Source organism: Hypanus sabinus, chromosome 15, assembly GCF_030144855.1.
Source record: "Hypanus sabinus isolate sHypSab1 chromosome 15, sHypSab1.hap1, whole genome shotgun sequence".
NCBI classification, from domain to species: Eukaryota; Metazoa; Chordata; class Chondrichthyes; order Myliobatiformes; family Dasyatidae; genus Hypanus; species Hypanus sabinus.
Genome location: NC_082720.1, coordinates 90690544 through 90712170, shown reverse-complemented (window position 1 = coordinate 90712170; position 21627 = coordinate 90690544). Strand labels below are relative to the sequence as shown.

General features: G+C 49.6%; 1 protein-coding gene across 2 annotated transcripts in view; it reads left to right on the top strand.

The window, feature by feature from the left end:
- Positions 1–21627, top strand: part of LOC132405695 (macrophage colony-stimulating factor 1 receptor-like) — a 156335-nt gene that overhangs the window by 76364 nt on the left and 58344 nt on the right. For both annotated transcript variants that reach the window (XM_059990713.1, XM_059990714.1), the window contains 5 exons: positions 6764–6879; positions 11224–11330; positions 12886–13012; positions 15655–15759; positions 16611–16721. In XM_059990713.1, coding sequence (XP_059846696.1) covers positions 6764–6879; positions 11224–11330; positions 12886–13012; positions 15655–15759; positions 16611–16721 — 566 coding nt within the window. The remainder of the gene's footprint in view (positions 1–6763; positions 6880–11223; positions 11331–12885; positions 13013–15654; positions 15760–16610; positions 16722–21627) is intronic.

The following is a 21627-nucleotide window of genomic DNA, read 5'->3' as shown; positions in this document are numbered from 1 at the left end:
AAAGTCAGAAGGCACGGGATCCAGGGAAGTTTGGCCAGGTGGATTCAGAATTGACTTGCCTGCAGAAGGCAGAGGGTTGTGGTGGAGGGAGTACATTCAGATTGGAGGGTTGTGACTAGTGGTGTCCCACAAGGATCTGTTCTGGGATGACCTCTACATTTTGTGATTTTTATTAATGACCTAGATGTGGGGGTAGAAGGGTGAGTTGGCAAGTTTACAGATGACACAAAGGTTGGTGGTGTTGTAGATAGTGTAGAGAATTGTTGAAGATTGCAGAGAGACACTGATAGGATTCAGAAGTGGGATGAGAAGTGGTAGATGGAGTTCAACCCAGAGAAGTGTGAGGTGGTACACTTTGGAAGGACAAACTCCAAGGCAGAGTACAAAGAAAATGGTAGGATACTTGGTAGTGTGGAGAAGCAGAGGGATCTGGTGAGGGGGTAGTACATGTCCACAGATCCCTGAAAGTTGCCTCACAGGTAGATAGGGTAGTTAAGAAAGCTTATGGGGTGTTAGCTTTCATAAGTTGAGGGATAGAGTTTAAGAGACACGATGTAATGATGCAGCTCTATAAAACTCTGGTTAGGCCACACTTGGAGTACTGTGTCCAGTTCTGGTCACCTCACTATAGGAAGGATGTGGAAGCATTGGAAAGGGTACAGAGGAGATTTACCAGAATGCTGCCTGGTTTAGAGAGTATGTATTATGATTAGCGATTAAGGGAACTAGGGCTTTACTCTTTGGAGAGACGGAGGATGAGAGGAGACATGATAGAGGTGTACAAGATATTAAGAGGAATAGACAGAGTGGACAGCCAGCGCCTCTTCCACTGCTCAGTACAAGAGGACATAGCTTTAAGGTAAGGGGAGGGAAGTTCAAGGGGGATATTAGAGGAAGGTTTTTCACTCAGAGAGTGGTTGGTGCGTGGAATGCACTGCCTGAGTCAGTGGTGGAGGCAGATACACTAGTGAAGTTTAAGAGACTACTAGACAGGTATATGGAGGAAATTAAGGTGGGGGGTTATATGCGAGGCAGGGTTTGAGGGTCGGCACAACATTGTGGGCCAAAGGGCCTGTAATGTACTGTACTATTCGATGTTCTATGTTCTATGATACGAAGATAGGTGGAGGCACAGGTAGTGTTGTGGAAGCACCCACCCCAGATCCTCACCAGCAGCTCATTCCAGAACCTCACCAGCAGCTCATTCCAGATCCTCACCAGCAGCTCATCCTCACCAGCATCTCATTCCAGATCTTCACCAGCAGCTCATTCCAGATCCTCACCAGCAGCTCATTCCAGATCCTCACCAGCAGCTCATTCCAGATCCTCACCAGCAGCTCATTCCAGATCCTCACCAGCATCTCATTCCAGATCCTCACCAGCAACTCATCCCAGATCCTCACCAGCAGCTCATCCTCACCAGCAGCTCATTCCAAATCCTCACCAGCAGCTCATTCCAAATCCTCACCAGCAGCTCATTCCAGATCCTCACCAGCAGCTCATTCCAGATCCTCACCATCAGCTCATTCCAAATCCTCACCAGCACATTCCAGATCCTCACCAGCAGCTCATTCCAGATCCTCACCAGCAGCTCATCCTCACCAGCAGCTCATTCCAGATCCTCACCAGCATCTCATTCCAGATCCTCACCAGCAGCTCATTCCAGATCCTCACCAGCAGCTCATTCCAGATGCTCAGCAGCAGCTCATTCCAGATCCTCACCAGCATCTCATTCCAGATCCTCACCAGCATCTCATTCCAGTTCCTCACCAGCATCTCATTCCAGATCCTCACCAGCATCTCATTCCAGATCCTCACCAGCATCTCATTCCAGATGCTCACCAGCAGCTCATTCCAGATGCTCACCAGCAGCTCATTCCAGATGCTCAATAGCCTCTGTGTAAACAAGGTACCTCTTGGGTTGTTTTCAAATCTCTCTGCTCCTGTATCTGTGTCCTGCAGTGTCGGACTGCCCAGGCCTGGGGAAAAGGCTACGCCTGTCCACCTGACCCACACCTTTTGTGAGGGCACCCTTCCTTCTCCTGCTCTCCAGGGAATAAAGGTTCACTGTGGCCCACCTCTCCCTATCACAGAGACCCATCTCACCACACATTACAGCACATGAACAGGCCCTTCAGCTCGTAGTATTGTGCTGAAATAATTAAGCTAATTATGGGTTTGGGTGGTGGGGTGGGACCTGGAATGAGCTGCTGATGAGCATCTGGAATGAGCTGCTGGTGAGGATCTGGAATGAGCTGCTGGTGAGGATATGGAATGAGCTGCTGGTGAGGATGAGCTGCTGGTGAGGATGAGCTGCTGGTGAGGATCTGGAAAGAGCTGCTGGTGAGGATTTGGAATAAGCTGCTGATGAGGATCTGGAATGAGCTGCTGGTGAGGATCTGGAATGAGCTGCTGATGAGGATCTGGAATGAGCAGCTGATGAGGATTTGGAATGAGCTGTTGGTGAGGATCTGGAATGAGCTGCTGATGAGCATCTGGAATGAGCTGCTGGTGAGGATCTGGAATGAGATGCTGGTGAGGATCTGGAATGAGCTGCTGATGAGCATCTGGAATGAGCTGCTGGTGAGGATCTGGAATGAGCTGCTGGTGAGGATATGGAATGAGCTGCTGGTGAGGATGAGCTGCTGGTGAGGATGAGCTGCTGGTGAGGATCTGGAATGAGCTGCTGGTGAGGATTTGGAATGAGCTGCTGATGAGGATCTGGAATGAGCTGCTGGTGAGGATCTGGAATGAGCTGCTGATGAGGATCTGGAATGAGCAGCTGATGAGGATTTGGAATGAGCTGTTGGTGAGGATCTGGAATGAGCTGCTGGTGAGGATCTGGAATGAGCTGCTGATGAGGATTTGGAATGAGCTGCTGGTGAGGATCTGGAATGAGCTGCTGGTGAGGATCTGGAATGAGATGCTGGTGAGGATCTGGAATGAGCTGCTGGTGAGGATCTGGAATGAGCTGCTGGTGAGGATTTGGAATGAGCTGCTGGTGAGGATCTGGAATGAGCTGCTGGTGAGGATTTGGAATGAGTTGCTGGTGAGGATTTGGAATGAGCTGCTGGTGAGGATCTGGAATGAGCTGCTGGTGAGGATCTGGAATGAGCTGCTGGTGAGGATGAGCTGCTAGTGAGGATCTGGAATGAGCTGCTGGTGAGGATTTGGAATGAGCTGCTGATGAGGATTTGGAATGAGCTGCTGGTGAGGATCTGGAATGAGCTGCTGGTGAGGATTTGGAATGAGCTGCTGATGAGGATTTGGAATGAGCTGCTGGTGAGTATCTGGAATGAGCTGCTGGTGAGGATGAGCTGCTGGTGAGGATTTGGAATGAGCTGCTGTTGAGGATTTGGAATGAGCTGCTGGTGAGGATTTGGAATGTGCTGCTGGTGAGGATTTGGAATGAGCTGCTGGTGAGGATTTGGAATGAGCTGCTGGTGAGGATCTGGAATGTGCTGCTGGTGAGGATCTGGAATGAGCTGCTGGTGAGGATTTGGAATGAGCTGCTGGTGAGGATCTGGAATGAGCTGCTGGTGAGGATTTGGAATGAGCTGCTGGTGAGGATCTGGAATGAGCTGTTGGTGAGGATCTGGAATGAGCTGCTGGTGAGGATTTGGAATGAGCTGCTGGTGAGGATCTGGAATGAGCTGCTGGTGAGGATCTGGAATGAGCTGCTGGTGAGGATCTGGAATGTGCTGCTGGTGAGGATCTGGAATGAGCTGCTGGTGAGGATCTGGAATGTGCTGCTGGTGAGGATCTGGAATGAGCTGCTGGTGAGGATTTGGAATGAGCTGCTGGTGAGGATCTGGAATGTGCTGCTGGTGAGGATCTGGAATGAGCTGCTGGTGAGGATTTGGAATGAGCTGCTGGTGAGGATCTGGAATGAGCTGCTGGTGAGGATTTGGAATGAGCTGCTGGTGAGGATCTGGAATGAGCTGTTGGTGAGGATCTGGAATGAGCTGCTGGTGAGGATTTGGAATGAGCTGCTGGTGAGGATCTGGAATGAGCTGCTGGTGAGGATCTGGAATGAGCTGCTGGTGAGGATCTGGAATGTGCTGCTGGTGAGGATCTGGAATGAGCTGCTGGTGAGGATTTGGAATGAGCTGCTGATGAGGATCTGGAATGAGCTGCTGGTGAGGATCTGGAATGAGCTGCTGATGAGGATCTGGAATGAGCAGCTGATGAGGATTTGGAATGAGCTGTTGGTGAGGATCTGGAATGAGCTGCTGGTGAGGATCTGGAATGAGCTGCTGATGAGGATTTGGAATGAGCTGCTGGTGAGGATCTGGAATGAGCTGCTGGTGAGGATCTGGAATGAGATGCTGGTGAGGATCTGGAATGAGCTGCTGGTGAGGATCTGGAATGAGCTGCTGGTGAGGATTTGGAATGAGCTGCTGGTGAGGATTTGGAATGAGTTGCTGATGAGGATTTGGAATGAGCTGCTGGTGAGGATCTGGAATGAGCTGCTGGTGAGGATCTGGAATGAGCTGCTGGTGAGGATGAGCTGCTAGTGAGGATCTGGAATGAGCTGCTGGTGAGGATTTGGAATGAGCTGCTGATGAGGATTTGGAATGAGCTGCTGGTGAGGATCTGGAATGAGCTGCTGGTGAGGATTTGGAATGAGCTGCTGATGAGGATTTGGAATGAGCTGCTGGTGAGTATCTGGAATGAGCTGCTGGTGAGGATCTGGAATGAGCTGCTGGTGAGGATGAGCTGCTGGTGAGGATTTGGAATGAGCTGCTGTTGAGGATTTGGAATGAGCTGCTGGTGAGGATTTGGAATGTGCTGCTGGTGAGGATTTGGAATGAGCTGCTGGTGAGGATTTGGAATGAGCTGCTGGTGAGGATCTGGAATGTGCTGCTGGTGAGGATCTGGAATGAGCTGCTGGTGAGGATCTGGAATGAGCTGCTGGTGAGGATGAGCTGCTAGTGAGGATCTGGAATGAGCTGCTGCTGAGGATTTGGAATGAGCTGCTGGTGAGGATGAGCTGCTAGTGAGGATCTGGAATGAGCTGCTGGTGAGGATTTGGAATGAGCTGCTGGTGAGGATCTGGAATGAGCTGTTGGTGAGGATCTGGAATGAGCTGCTGGTGAGGATTTGGAATGAGCTGCTGGTGAGGATCTGGAATGAGCTGCTGGTGAGGATCTGGAATGAGCTGCTGGTGAGGATCTGGAATGAGCTGCTGATGAGGATGAGCTGCTGGTGAGGATCTGGAATGAGCTGTTGATGAGGATCTGGAATGAGATGCTGGTGAGGATTTGGAATGAGCTGCTGGTGAGGATCTGGAATGTGCTGCTGGTGAGGATCTGGAATGAGCTGCTGGTGAGGATCTGGAATGAGCTGCTGATGAGGATGAGCTGCTGGTGAGGATCTGGAATGAGCTGTTGGTGAGGATCTGGAATGAGCTGCTGGTGAGGATTTGGAATGAGCTGCTGGTGAGGATTTGGAATGAGCTGCTGGTGAGGATTTGAAATGAGCTGCTGGTGAGGATCTGGAATGTGCTGCTGGTGAGGATCTGGAATGAGCTGCTGGTGAGGATCTGGAATGAGCTGCTGGTGAGGATGAGCTGCTAGTGAGGATTTGGAATGAGCTGCTGGTGAGGATCTGGAATGAGCTGTTGGTGAGGATCTGGAATGAGCTGCTGGTGAGGATCTGGAATGAGCTGCTGGTGAGGATGAGCTGCTAGTGAGGATCTGGAATGAGCTGTTGATGAGGATTTGGAATGAGCTGCTGGTGAGGATGAGCTGCTAGTGAGGATTTGGAATGAGCTGCTGGTGAGGATCTGGAATGAGCTGCTGGTGAGGATTTGGAATGAGCTGCTGGTGAGGATCTGGAATGAGCTGCTGGTGAGAATCTGGAATGAGCTGCTGGTGAGGATCTGGAATGTGCTGCTGGTGAGGATCTGGAATGAGCTGCTGGTGAGGATCTGGAATGAGCTGCTGGTGAGGATGAGCTGCTGGTGAGGATCTGGAATGAGCTGCTGGTGAGGATCTGGAATGAGCTGCTGGTGAGGATGAGCTGCTGGTGAGGATCTGGAATGAGCTGCTGGTGAGGATCTGAAAGAGGCCAGAACAATGGCAACATTTTCAAATTCAGCTGTATTGACATCTGATTGTGCACGTATACAACTGGCACGTTTACAACTGAACAAAATCGCATTTCTCTGCACCGCAGTGCACCTACAACACATATACCACACACAGAACATAAAACAAAGCATCACTATAAATAAGTTAATAAAATATAATTCAAAATGCACATGCAGCAGAGCAGAGGTAAGAGTAAGCTCGATGTCCGAGCAATGAGACCTCGTTGGTGGCACGGTGTTCATTAGTCTGACAGCCTGGGGGCAGAAGCTGTTACCCCACCTGGCAGTCCAAGTCCTATTTAAGAGGCATTTGGATAGGTACATGGCGGGAAGGGGCTAGGAGGAATATTGGCCAAATGTGAGCAATTGGAACGAACAAGGAGGACTCTGCCATCATGAACTACTTGGTCTGCACAGCCCAGCTCTGTGCTGTATCACTCTGTGGGATGTGAAACCATGGGCTAGAGGCCTCCCTGTGGACTGAGAGGAGGGGAGAGGTGAGGGAGCTGGGGACGAGGGTAGAGCACACAGACTGAGGGGAGCGATGGACCCTGCACACCGACTGCTGGCAAACAGCATCAGAGTAGAGGAACCTGGTTGGTTAGCATTGGCTGACTGGTCTGCCCGCGTGCTTGTCCCACTGTGACTCTGGAATGTGACTTTTGACAGGTATGAGAGCGCTTTGTCACTGGTACGTGTGAGAGACTCCGAGAGCGGCTTCTACAAGTTCTTGGCATCCAATCAAGAAATGAACTCATCTCTGACCTTCCATGTATTAGTCAGAAGTGAGTAAAACCTAAAGATGACATCTTCCCCAATATCCCCGGAAGCCTCTCGTCTCGCAGGAAAGGTTTGATGCTACTCCCTCCTCTCCACACACTGTCTGGGTGGCTTCTCCACATCAGCCTCCTCATCCCCCTCCGTTCTCCTCATCCCCCTCAACATCAGCCTCCTCAACCCCCTCCATTCTTCTCATCCCCTCGGGCCTCCCCACCCCACTCCACACCGGGGTCCTCTATTCTGAGGCTGTGCTCTGTGGTCCTAGAATCCCCCACGACAGGAAATGTCCTTTCCACATCCACTTGTTATGCCCTGGTTTAAAACCATGCTTTATTTCATTAATATAGCTACGCTTTGGGCATTTTATTTTCTGCAGATTTTCGCAAAATGCAAACATATATAAAAGAAAGTTACTTAGTTCCTCTGTTATTTTGGCACATTGGGTGGCACCCTTGCTGTTTCTTTTGTTACGAATGTGCCAGAGCTCTGAGGGGCCGAAGGGTGCAGGGTAACTCCGTCCTTTTGGAGAATCACAAGATCACTATTAAGTCAGTTCAGGAGACCCAGGAAATGAGAGAAAGACATGCAGAATCCACAAAGAGTTTGGAATGTGTCCTGGCCTCCGAAAGGCGGAACCATTGATACCGGCTATTGTCTCTTGGAGACGGAATTGTGTATTGAATCCTGTATGACGCATCGAAGCTCCAGGCAATGAACCGAGGGGGGGGGGGGTGGTGGAGGGATTTCATCATCCCAACCTGATTGACATCTGAGACCCTGTGAGTCAGGATAAAAGAGGGTCTGTGGGAACAGCCCCTCAGACACACCAGAAGAAACGCTAGCGATCCAGTAATAGCGAAAGCCGGTGGGAAGGCCACGTGCGTCCGTTTCCATTTGCCCCGGAATCGGTGGGCCTTTACCACGGAAGAACGGTTTTTAGCTAACAATGGGGAAATCAACTCCCAACGACTCTCGAAGGATTGACATCATAAAAGGAATGGGCAAGTTTTAACCCGTCTTTCTGTCCAACCAAAAAGCTGCAGCTTGAATGAACTAAAGTGACTTTTATATTTCCATCGGACAATACATTATCCCCTAGACAACGATAGAGCTATTTCTTCTTGATTATTATTATACCCGCGTTTTTAGATTTAGTATTGCCTGCGTATATTATCTGTGTGTTTGCATTGATATTATTTTTGTGTATTTTTAACAATAAATACTGTTAAAAATAGTACCATCAGACCTCTCTATCTTTGCTGGTAAGTGACCCAGTTACGGGATATGTAACACTTTAGTGTTAGTCTGTTTTTCACAAGGCTAAGTTGCTAGCTCGATGCTCAAACTAGAACAGATGGAAAGCATCCAAGAAACCTGCGGTGAGAGCATTACCCACACTGTCCAGACCTTTCCTCATCCTTCCAAACTCCAGCAAGTGCAGTTCCAGACCCATCAAAAACTCCTAATATGTTAACCCTTTCATTCCTGGAATCATTCTAATGAACCTCCCCAACACTCATCATATTGACTGTAATTTTGACCAGTCTGTCCTTTGTTGACTGGTAATGTGGAACTTTATCAAAGACCTTCCCTAAATCTTAAAACTCTTAATGTTATTTTATTTAGAAAGTCAGAGTGGAACAAGCCCTTCTGGTCACCCAGCAACCCAAAGATTTAATCCAAACTTAATCCAGGACAACTTCAAAGACCAATTATCCTACTTACGGTTATGTCTTTGGACTGTGGAAGGAAACAGGAGCTCCAGGAGGAAACCTATGGGGTCACGGGGAGAATATAAAAACTTATTACAGACAGCACTCGCATTGAACTCTCACTTTGACGCCTCGAGCTGTAACAGCTACACTATCGTGGCACCACGTCTGCAAATTACTCCACGAGCCACACTCTCAGATACCTCCTGGGGTTTGTCAGAGATCCTTTCCATTTTCAAACCCAGACTGACCTTCTCCAAGTTCCAGTTCAGTTTATTAGCATTCAGCCTTATACACGTATACCACCAAATGAAACAACGTTCCTTCAGACCAAGGTGCACAACACGAAGTACTAAAACCACAAACAAATCAATAAATAATAAGGTGCAATATAAGTTAAAAAGTGAACAGCATAATGCTACTGTGTGGTGTCAGGGAGTTCAGTCATCTCACAACCTGGGGGAGAGGCTGTTCCCCATCCTAACAGTCCTTGTCCTCATGCTATGGTACCTCCTGCCTGATGGTGGGGTGTCAGAGATTGTTGGACGGATGGGAGGGATGTGTGGTCTTGTGGATATTTTTGAAGAGTTCTGTTATCACAACCCCACAGTCTACCAATTCCTTTACTGCTGACACTGAACAAATCATCTGTACTTCCCTCTCCAATCACTTCCTCCTGTGCAGTTATATTGGGATTGAGGAGGGAAGTGTGAGGAGACAGATGGGGAGATATAGGTATATTTAGCTTATATATATAGAGATATAGCTTATATCTATATCATAGCTTATAAGCTTATGTTTAGGAAAAACTTCTTCACACAGAGAGTGGTGAATCTGTGGAATTCTCTGCCACAGGAAACAGTTGAGGCTGGTTCATTGGCTATATTTAAGAGGAAGTTAGATATGGCCCTTGTGGCTAAAGGGATCAGGGCGTATGGAGAGAAAACAGGTACAGGGTTCTGAGTTGGATGATCAGCCATGATCACACTGAATGGCAGTGCAGGCTCGAAGGGCCAAATGGCCTACTCCTGCACCAACTGTCTATGTTTCTATATAGAGGTAAGGCTCTGGGCCCCAGAGCAGTGAGGTGCTGGTTTGGGAGGGCAGAAAGATGGGGAGATTGGTGAGAAAGGAGGAAGAGATGGAGAGAAGGTGAGGGGGGGGGGGCGAGAAATGAGAAAGAGGGTTAGGGAGGGATGAGAGAGGGCAAAGGGATGTCGAGAGATGGAGGAAGGGGTTGAGGGAGGAGGAGGTGGTGAATGAAGGGAGAGGCTGAGAGACTAGAAATGGATAGGCGGTGGAAGAGAGGGGTAGGAAGTGGTGAGCTGAGGGAGTAGGAATGAGGTTGGAGGAGAGGGTGAGAGGATGGGGAAAGGGAGTGAGGCTGTTGGAGGGGAGGGGGTGAGGGTGAGGAAGGTTGAGAGAGGGAATGAGGGTTAGAGAAGGGGAGTTGGTGATGGAAGGGAGCAACGGTGAGGGAGAGGAGTGGGGGTGAGGGAAAGGAGTGAGGGTGAGGGAAGTTGAGAGGATGAGGGAGGGGGGTGAGGGTGAGGGAAGGGAGTAAAGGTGCAGGAGGGAATTGAGGGTGAAGGAGGGTGAGGAAAGTTTAGGGAGGGAATGAGTACCTCAGTTCAGGCCAGGATTTTCAGTGTGCTCTAGTCACAAGGACTGGGGAACAGGCGGACATGTGGGGGGGAGTCTAGGACAATGGGAAGAGGGAGGGGGCATCTCATGCCCTCTGGAGTCCCCAGAGTGTCAACCCATCTCTCCAGGTAGTGAAATGTTCGATTCCCGCTGCTGCCTGTGAGGAGTTTGTACGTTCTCCCCGTGACCGTGTGGGTTTCCTCTGCGTGCTCTGGTTACCTCCCACAGTCCAAAAGACTTTAAGACCCAGGAGCAGAATTAGTCCATTCGGCCCATCAAGTCTTCCCCACCATTACATCATCGCTGATTTATTATCCCTCTCAACCCCATTCTCCTGTCTTCCCTCCGTAACCTTTGACACCCTGACTAATCGAGAACCTATCAACCTCCACTTTAAATGTACCCAATGACTTGGCTTCACAGTCATCCGTGGCAATGAGTGCCACAGATTCACCACTCTCTGGCTAAAGAAATTCCTCCTCATGTCTCTTCAAAATGGACGTATCTCTACCCTGAGGCTGTGCCCTCTGGTCTTAGTCTCTCCCACTATAGGAAACATCCTCTCCACATATCTAAACCTGTCAATATTCAATAGGTTTAAATTAGATCCTCGCTCATCCTTCTAAACTCCAATGAGTACCGGCTCAGAATCATCAAATATTCCTCATATTTTAACCCTTTCATTCCCATAATCATTCTCATGAACTTCCTCTAGAACTTTTCCAATGCCAGCACATCCTTCCTTAACCCAGGGGCCAAAACCTGCTCACAACACTGCAAGTGAGATGTGAACAAGGCTTGTAAAGCCTCCACTTCACAAACGTGTATGGGTTAGGGTGGGTGTGATACGTTAGCACCAGTGAGCAAGGCGTCAATTGCAGGCTTCCGCTGACCTCCCCGGTGTTGGTCGTTGACACAAACGACATATTGTATGTTTCCGTGTTGTGATGTGCATGCAACAAAGAAAGCTAATATCTGCCTTTAATCTGTCAGGTCACCATGGGGTCAACGTGCTCTTCAGCTGGGTGCTGTGGGTCTCTGTCTCATTGGTGGTGCTCCTGATATTCATTGTGGCCTTCCTGTTCTACAAGTACAAACAGGTCAGTCCTACCTCTGGACAGGCACCACCGGGGTGGAGGGGGGGGGGGGTCCACAGCCTCGCATTAACCCTAACCTCACCAACCCACCCCCATTTCTCTCTAACCTCACCTCCCCACCCCATTTCCCTCTAACCTCACCTCCCCACCCCCATTTCCCTCTAACCTCACCTCCCCACCCCCATTTCTCTCTAACCTCACCTCCCCACCCCCATTTCTCTCTCATCTCACCTCCCCACCCCATTTCCCTCTAACCTCACCTCCCCACCCCCATTTCTCTCTAACCTCTCCTCGCCACCCCCATTTCTCTCTAACCTCTCCTCGCCACCCCCATTTCTCTCTAATCTCACCACCCCACCCCATTTCCCTCTACTCACCACCCCACCCCATTTCTCTCTAACCTCTCCTCCTCAAACCCATTTCCCTCTTACCTCACCTCCCCACCCCCATTTTTCTCTAACACCTCCCCAGCCCCATTTCTCTCTAACCTCACCTCCCCATCCCCAATTCTCTCCAACCTCACCTCCCCACCCCATTTCTCCCTAATCTCACCACCCCACCCCATTTCTCTCTAATCTCACCTCCCCACCCCCATTTCTCTCTAATCTCACCTCCCCACCCCCATTTCTCTCTAACCTCACCTCCTCACCCCCATTTCTCTCTAACCTCTCCTCCCCACCCCCATTTCTCTCTCATCTCGCCTCCTCACCCCCATTTCTCTCTAATCTCACCAAGCCACCCCCAATTCCCTCTACTCACCTCCCCACCCCCATTTCCCTCTTACCTCTCCTCCCCACCCCCATTTCTCTCTAATCTCACCTCCCCAGCCCCATTTCCCTCTAACCTCACCTCCCCACCCCCATTTCTCTCTAACCTCACCTCCCCACCCCCATATCTCTCTAACCTCACCTCCCCAGCCCCTTTTCTCTCTAATCTCACCTCCCCAGCCCCTTTTCTCTCTAATCTCACCACACCACCCCCATTTCCCTCTAACCTCACCACACCACCCCCAATTCCCTCTAACCTCACCTCCCCACCCCCATTTCCCTCTAACCTCACCTCCCCACCCCCATTTCTCTCTAACCTCACCTCCCCAGCCCCTTTTCTCTCTAATCTCACCACACCACCCCCATTTCCCTCTAACCTCACCACACCACCCCCAATTCCCTCTAACCTCACCTCCCCACCCCCATTTCTCTCTAACCTCACCTCCCCAGCCCCTTTTCTCTCTAATCTCACCACACCACCCCCATTTCCCTCTAACCTCACCACACCACCCCCATTTCCCTCTAACCTCACCTCCCCAGCCCCTTTTCTCTCTAACCTCACCTCCCCAGCCCCTTTTCTCTCTAATCTCACCACACCACCCCCATTTCCCTCTAACCTCACCACACCACCCCCATTTCCCTCCAACCTCACCTCCCCAGCCCCATTTCTCTCTAACCTCACCTCCCCAGCCCCTTTTCTCTCTAACCTCACCTCCCCACCCCCATTTCTCTCTAATATCTCCTCCCCAGCCCCATATTTCTCTAACCTCTCCACTCTCGTGTTTCTCCAGAAACCGAAGTACGAGGTCCGGTGGAAGATCATCGAGGCAGTCAATGGGAATGATTACACCTTTATCGACCCCACCCAGCTCCCCTACAATGAGAAGTGGGAGTTCCCCAGAGAGAAACTCCGCCTAGGTACAGACTCCCTCCACCCCCGGCAACTGGGGCCTCGGGGTGCATGGGCGTGTGCTGGCTGGGTGTCCAGAGAGGACAGCAAGCTAGAGTCAGGGGTTCGAATCTCATCACATCCTGGTTCTGGGATCGGACAGTGCACAGTCCTGGTTCTGGGGCTTCTCACATTCAGGGGAGGTGTGGTGGGAAAGATGGTTGAGACGGTTGATGGGAGTGGAGTGGGTTGGTAGGGGTAACAGGAGGAAGTGTGTGATCAGGGGAGGTTTGGTGGGTGTGGGATAGGACAACACTATTACACATCGGGGAGTTGGAGTTTTGAGTTCAGTTCTAGTGCCCTCCATAAATCAATTGATATGTTTCTTCCTGTGAACGCATGGGCTTCCGGGTGTTCTGGATTACTCCCACATTCCAAAGACAGGACCTTTGGCGAGTGTAAATTTTCCTGTGATCAGGCTAGCGTTAAATCAGTGGGTTGTCGGGTGGGGCGGCTCACTGGGCAGGAGGGATCACTTCCGTGCTGATCTCAATAAAAAAACAAAAAATGAGAGGAGTGGATTGAGGGTTAAAGGAGTGAGGATAAGGCCATGATAGGTTAGGCTGAGGGGAGTAAGGTGAGAGAGTAGGCGAGGGAGACTAATGGAATGAGGGGAGATGGGTGTGGAAGGAGAAGGTGGGAGTGAATAGGGTGAAGGAGAGGTTGGAGGGGCTGGGAGTGGATAGGGTGGAGGGGAAGGTGGAGAGAGGGATTGAGAGTGAATAGGCTGGTGAGTGAAGAAAGGGTTTGGGAGTGAGTGAGGTGGAGGGAAGGGTAGATGGGGAGTTTGGGAGTGGATAGAGTGGTGGGTGGAGTGAGTGGTGGGAGTGGATAGGATGAAGAAGAGGTTGAGGGAGGGACTGGGAGTGAATAGGCTGGTGGGTGGAGAGAGGGGTTGGGTGGATAGTTTGAAGGGGAGGTTGAGGGAGGTGCTGGGAGTGGATAGGGTGAAGGGGTAGGAAGTGGAAAGGGTGAAAGGGAGTTTGGGGGGGTTGGGAGTAAGTAGAGTGAAGGGAATAGTGGAGGGAGGGATTGGGAGTGAATAGGCCAGTGGGTGGAGAGAGGTATGGGAGAGGATGGAGTGAAGGGAAGGGTGGAAAGGATTTGGAAGTGGATAGGGTGAAGGAAAGGGTAGAGAGAGGGATTGGGAGTGTATAGGGTGAAGGAAAGGGATTGGGAGTGAACAGGCTGGTGGGTGGAGAGAGGACTTGGGAGTGGAAAGGATGAAGGGGAGGTTGAGGGAGGGGCTGGGAGTGGATATGGTGAAGGGAAGGGTGGGGAGAGGGATTGGAAGTGAATAGGCCGGTGAGTGAAGAGAGGGTTTGGGAGTGGATAGGGTGAAGGGGAGGGTGGAGAGAGGGATTGGGAGTGAATAGGCCGGTGGGTGGAGAGAGGGATGGGAGAGGATGGAGTAAAGGGAAGGGTGGAAAGGATCTGGAAGTGGATAGGGTGAGGGAAGGGTAGAGGGAGGGATTGGGAGTGTATAGGGTGGAGGGAGGGATTGGGAGTGTATAGGATAAAGGGAAGGGTGGAGGGAGGGATTGAGAGTGTATATGGTGGAGGGAGGGATTGGGAGTGTATAGGATGAAGGGAAGGGTAGAGGGAGGGATTGGGAGTGTATAGGGTGGAGGGAGGGATTGGGAGTGTATAGGGTGAAGGGAAGGGTAGAGGGAGGGATTGGGAGTGTATAGGGTGGAGGGAGGGATTGAGAGTGTATAGGGTGGAGGGAGGGATTGAGAGTGTATAGGGTGGAGGGAGGGATTGGGAGTGTATAGGGTGGAGGGAGGGATTGGGAGTGTATAGGATAAAGGGAAGGGTAGAGGGAGGGATTGGGAGTGTATAGGGTGGAGGGAGGGATTGAGAGTGTATAGGATGAAGGGAAGGGTAGAGGGAGGGATTGGGAGTGTATAGGGTGGAGGGAGGGATTGAGAGTGTATAGGATAAAGGGAAGGGTGGAGGGAGGGATTGAGAGTGTATAGGGTGGAGGGAGGGATTGGGAGTGTATAGGATGAAGGGAAGGGTAGAGGGAGGGATTGGGAGTGTATTGGGTGGAGGGAGGGATTGGGAGTGTATAGGATGAAGGGAAGGGTAGAGGGAGGGATTGGGAGTGTATAGGGTAGAGGGAGGGATTGGGAGTGTATAGGGTGGAGGGAGGGATTGAGAGTGTATAGGGTGAAGGGAAGGGTAGAGGGAGGGATTGGGAGTGTATTGGGTGGAGGGAGGGATTGGGAGTGTATAGGATGAAGGGAAGGGTAGAGGGAGGGATTGAGAGTGTATAGGGTGAAGGGGAGGATCAAGAGTGGGATTGGAAATGATTAGGCTGGTGTGTGGAGAGAGGGGATGGGGTGAGGGGAGGTTGAGGGGTGTTCGGAAGTGGATAGGGTAGGGATGTGGAGAACGTGGGACACGCTCTGATGTGGAGGAGAAATAAGAGGGAATACAGGACGTGTGTCTCAGGAGGATCTGAGGTAAGCAGCACAGGGATTTCGGGGAGAACCATGAGAGTTATGGGAATCCAGGCAGTGGGTGTGGGCCAGCAGGGTGCAGAGGGACTGAGTGGCTTGGGTCTGTGTTCATTTCCGGGTCTCATTCTAAACACTTCTCTTCCCAGGGAAGGTGCTTGGTGCTGGAGCTTTTGGGAAGGTAGTGGAGGCGACGGCCTTCGGCCTGGGTCAGAAACACGAGGCCACCAAAGTGGCTGTCAAGATGCTGAAACGTAAGAGTTTAGTTGAGCCTTCTTGCTGCTTCCCCTACCAGGGTCATGATCCTCTTATTGCAGAGTGTAACCCTCTCCATGTCGCCTCCTAGGGTTGTGACATTCTCTTCACCTCCAACATGGGGCCATAACCCTCTCGTCACCCCTCCTGGCTTCATGGTCCTTTCCCAAGCTTCAACATCAGGGTCACGACCTTCTCTCTGTCTCAGACACTGGGTTCATGACCTTTTCCCTGCCACTGATACTGGAGGGGTCACCCCTTCTGCCAAGGTATAATTCTCTCTTCACCCTTTCCTCCACAGTTATAACCTTCTTCCCATCTCCAACACCAAGGGTCAGTAGTTTACCTCACCTTGGACTCCGGAGGCTTTTAAGCACTATAATCATGCCAGTCTCTGCCCTCTCATCTGGCAGCTCATCCCTCATACTCAGCACCTCTAAGTTACCCCTCCAGCCTCCTTTTTAAGCCCCATCACCCCTGCTGGGGCAGAGGCTGCCAACAGTAGCTCACTAGAGCCCTCTGTCCTGGTCCAGGCTTTCACGTTGTCTCCAGGTATAACCCATCTTCTTGGTGTATCCCTCCTCTCCCAGGGATGAGATCTTTGGAGTGTCTGTTGGCACTTCTGTAGCTCTGGGCTTCTAACAGGATGGGACTGCTAACCCATGCCCAACTGTCCTTCTTTCACAGCCGGGCTTGGGACCGTCCATGGTGGAGTTCTGGCTCTCAGGTCCCTGCCTTTAATTCTCTCCCCTCTGACCCTTGCTCTTCCCTCCCGGCTGCCTGCTTGACCAGTTGCAGCCATTACTGCCAGAGATGACCAGACTGAGTCTCTTTCTCTCTGTGTCTGCAGCCAGTGCCCACTCCACCGAGAGAGAGGCCCTGATATCTGAACTGAAGATACTGAGCCACCTGGGGCAGCACTCCAACGTGGTCAACCTCCTGGGGGCATGCACACTCAGAGGTAAGGAAGGAAGTAGGGTGGGAAGGTGGCACGGGGTGGTTGAAGCAAAACATCCCCTCATCTTCGTACGTGAAAGATTGTGGGAATGCAGAGAAGGAGGTTAAGGCAGCAAATGGCATTAGTCAAGGTGTTATGTTCAAAAGTCAGCACTCTAGTCAGGCTACACCTGGAGTGTTGTGTACAGTTCTGGTCACCCATAATAGGAAGATACCCTCTTTGGAGAGGTTCACCAGGGAGGGCATGTGCTGTGCCGAGAGGTTGGAGAAACTTGGGTTGTTTTCTCTGGAGTGGCAGAGGCTGAGGGGAGATCTGATAGAGGTTTATAAGATTATGAGGGGCATGGATAGAGTAGACAGACAGCATCTTTTTTCCAGGGTAGGAACATCTAGTACCAGAGGGCATGTGTTTCAGGTAAGAGGGGGTAAGTTCAAAGATGAGAGCAGCAAGTTTTTTTTATACAGAGTGGCGGGGGCCTGGACTGTGTTGTCTGGCAAAGTGGTGCAGGAAGATACATCAGGGGCTTTTCAGAGACATTTAGGTGGGCACATGAATGTGAGGAAAATGGGATGGGCATGTATAGGCAGAAGGGATTAGTTAGCCATTTGTGACTAATTTAATTGGTTTACCACAACATTGAGGACTGAAGGGCCTGTTCCTGTACTATACTAGTCCATGTTCTGTGTTCTAAGGTTCAGTTGCTTGGCTTTCAGGATGAGGAAGTAATCTGGATTCACACTGGAGTGTACAGGGAGAAACTGAAGTGTGGTAGCTCAGCACTACACAAGAGTCTCAGCACCCTAAATCTTTAATATACCTTTTGTTTTAGACGTCTATTTTTTGTCTTTGCATTAGCATGTCAGTAGAAAAGAGCAAGTTTTAGATTTACAAACATTCATTTTCCAAAATGTTAAATGTTAGAGAAATGTTTTGTATTTCTTTAAAGAAAGTATTAAGTAACAGACTTCTCAAATAAAAACTTGATTAGTTTGTAGGTATCTAGCCCAGTGCATGATTAAACAAAAGTAACAAGCAGGTGCTTGTGACATAATGAGTCAATTGAACTAAACTGATGAACTGAAACAGAAACGGGTGCAGAAAGAATCAAACTGGGCAAAGGACAACTAACTAAAAAGGTGAGAGTGTGGCAGATGTGACAGTTTAACCTTCAGATTACCAAATGTTACACCATGCTAAGAGACACAAGACACAAGGTGGTCATTCTGCATCGGTAAGGTCTCTCCCAAGCAGAAATTTCACAGCAGGCAGGAATTTCAAGATGTGTTGATGAAGCTATTCTGAAGAAACACAAAGAAGTGGGTAGGATGAAGATGAGAAATGCAGTGGTTGGCCACAGAAACTGAGTGCAGCAGACCAGAGATACATCAAACTGACGCCCGTTCTCAATCAGAACAAGTCCTGCATTGCTATCAGCTCTGAACTCACAGAAACCACTGGAACCCAAGAACACCCCTCCACAGTCCAGAGAAGTCTTGTCAGAAGTGGTCTCATGGAAGCGGTGCTGCCAAAAGCCATTCCTCTAAATTGGAAACAAAGCCCAGAGACTCACTTCCATACAAAAGCACATGTACTGGGCTGTTGAACAATGGCAGCAGGTGTTCTGAACTGACATGTCAAAATTTGAATTTTGGCTCAAACAGGAGGCAGTTTGTCCGTAGAGCCATCTACAATCACTATTTGCCTTCTGTGGGCAAGCCAGTCTGAATCCACAAAGCAATGTCCCCTTGGATCCCACGCCTCCTTACTTTCTCAATAAGCCTTGCATGGGGTACCTTATCAAATGTCTTGCTGAAATCCATATACACTACATTTACTGCTCATCTCAATGGGTTTAGTCACATCCTCAAAAACTACAATCAGGCTCATAAGGCATGACCTGCCTTTGACAAAGCTATGCTGACTATTCCTAATCATATTATGCCTCTCCAAATATTCATAAATCCTTCCTTACAAGAACTTTTCCATCAGCTTACCAACCACAGAAGTAAGACTCACTGGTCTATAATTTCCAGGGCTATCTCTACTCTCTTTCTTGAACAACATCTGCAACCCTCCAATCCTCTGGAACCTCTCCCATCCCCATTGATGATGCAAAGATCATCGCCAGAGGCTCAGCAATCTCCTCCCTCATCTCCCACAGTACCCTTGGGGTATATCTTATCCAGTCCCAGCAACTTCTCCATCTTGATGCTTTCCAAAAGCTCCAGCACATCCTCTTTCTTAAAGCCTATATGCTCACCATTTCAATCTGCTGTAAGTCAGCCCTACAATTGCCAAGGTCCTTTTCCATAACAAGTACCTCTGCTATCTCTTCCAGTTCCATACACAATTTTCCACAGTCATACTTGATTGGTCATATTCTCTCACATCTTATCCTCTTGCTCTTCACATATTTGTAGAATATAACCATATAACCAGATAACAATTACAGCACGGAAACAGGCCATCTCAGCCCTTCTAGTCCATGCCAAACACTTACTCTCACCTAGCCCCACTGACCTGCACTCAGCCCATAACCCTCCATTCCTTTCCTGTCAATAAAGAATGCCTTGGGGTTTTCTTTAATCCTGCTCACCAAGGCCTTCTCATGGCCCCTTCTGGCTCTCCTAATTTCACTCCTAACTCCTACCTGCTAGCCTTATATTTTTCTAGATCTCTATCATTACTTAGTTTTTTGAACCTTTCGTAACCTTTTCCTTTCTTCTTGACTAGTTTTTCGACAGTCTTTGTACACCACAGTTCCTGTACCCTACTATCCATTCCCTGTCTCATTGGAAGGTACTTCTGCAGAACTCCATGCAAATATCCCCTGAACATTTGTCACATTTTTGCCGAACTTTTCCCTGAGAACATCTGTTCCCAATTTATTCTTCCAAGTTTCTGCCTGATGTCTTCACATTTCCCCTTACCACAATTAAACACTTTTCTAACTTGTCTTTTCCTATTCCAATGCTATGGTAAAGGAGATAGAATTGTGATCACTATCTCCAAAATTCTCTCCCACTAAGAGCCCTGATACCTGACCAGGTTCATTTCCCAATAACAGATCAAATACAGCCTCTCCTCTTGTATGCTTATCTACATATTGTGTCAAGAAACCTTCCTGAACACACCTAACAAACTCCACCCCATCTAAACCTCTTGCTCTAGGGAGATGTCAGTCGATATTTGGGAATTTAAAATCTCCTACCACAACAACCCTGTTATTATTATACCTTTCCAGAATCTGTCTCCCTACTGCTCCTTGATGCCCCTGTTACTATTGGGTGGTCTATAAAAAACACCCAGTAGAGTTATTGACCCCTTCCTGTTCCCAACTTACACCCACAGAGACTCCGTAGACAATCCCTCCATGACTTCCTCCTTTTCTGCAGCTGTGATACTATCTCTGATCTACAGCGCCATGCCCCCACCTCTTTTGCCTCCCTCCCTGTCCTTTCTGAAACATCTAAAGCCAGGCACTCGAAGTAACCATTCGTGCCCCTGAGCCATCCAAGTCTCTGTAATGGCCACAACATCACAGCTCCAAGTACTGATCCACGCTCTAAGCTCATCCGCTTTGTTCATAATACTCCTTGCATTAAAGTATCAAACCATCAGTCTGAGCATATCCCTTCTCTATCACCTGCCTTTCCTTCCTCTCGCACTGTCTCCAAGCTTTCTCTATTTGTGAGCCAAACGCCCCTTCCTCTGTCTCTGCAGTTCAGTTCCCACCCCCCAACAATCCTCGTTTAAACTCTCCCCAATAGCCTTAGCAAACCTCCCCGCCAGCATTTTGGCCCATTGGGATTCAAGTGCAACCCGTCCATTTTGTACAGGTCACTCCTGCCCAAAAAGACGTCCCAAAGAACTAAGAATCTGAATCCCTGCTCCCTTCTCCAATCCCTCGGCCACGCATTTATCCTCCACCATCATTCCAAGTAAACTGATTCCTAAGCTCCGGAACCTGGGTCTTAGCACTCAGATCTGCAGCTGGATCTTCAGCTTCCTCACAGACAGGACCCAGGCTGTAAAGATAGGGGACAAGCTCTCCTCCACAATCACTCTGAGCACCGGTGCCCCACAAGGCTGTGTACTCAGCCCCCTGCTGTACTCACTGTACACCCATGATTGTGTAGCCAAGTTTCCATCAAACTCAATATATAAGTTTGCTGATGGCACCACAATTGCAGGCCGTATCTTGGGTAATGATGAGTCTGAGTACAGAGAGGAAATTAAGAACCTGGTGGCATAGTGCGAAGACAATAACCTATCCCTCAACGTCAGCAAGATGAAGGACTTGGTTGTTGACTTCAGAAGGAGTAGCGGACTGCATGACCTCATCTACATCGGTGGTGCGCAGGTGGAACAGGTCAAAAACTTTAAGTTCCTCGGGGTGAATATCACAAATGACCTGACTTGGTCTAACCAAGCAGATTCGACTGCCAAGAAGGCCCACCAGCGCCTTTACTTCCTGAGAAAGCTGAAGAAATTTGGCCTGTCCCCTAAAACCCTCACTAATTTTTATAGATGCACCGTAGAAAGCATTCTTCTAGGGTGCATCACAACCTGGTATGGAAGGTGTCCTGTCCAAGACCGGAAGAAGCTGCAGAAGATCGTGAACATAGCCCAGCACATCCCACAAACCAATCTTCCATCCTTGGACTCACTTTACACCACACGCTGTCGGAGCAGTGCTGCCAGGATAATCAAGGATAAGTCCCACCCAGCCAACACACTTTTTGTCCCGCTTCCCTCCGGGAGAAGGTTCAGGAGCATGAAGACTCGTACGGCCAGATTTGAGAACAGCTTCTTTCCAACTGTGATAAGACTGCTGAACAGACCTGACCCGGATCTGGGCTGTACTTTCTAAATATCTGGACATGACTTGCACTACCTTTTCTATTTT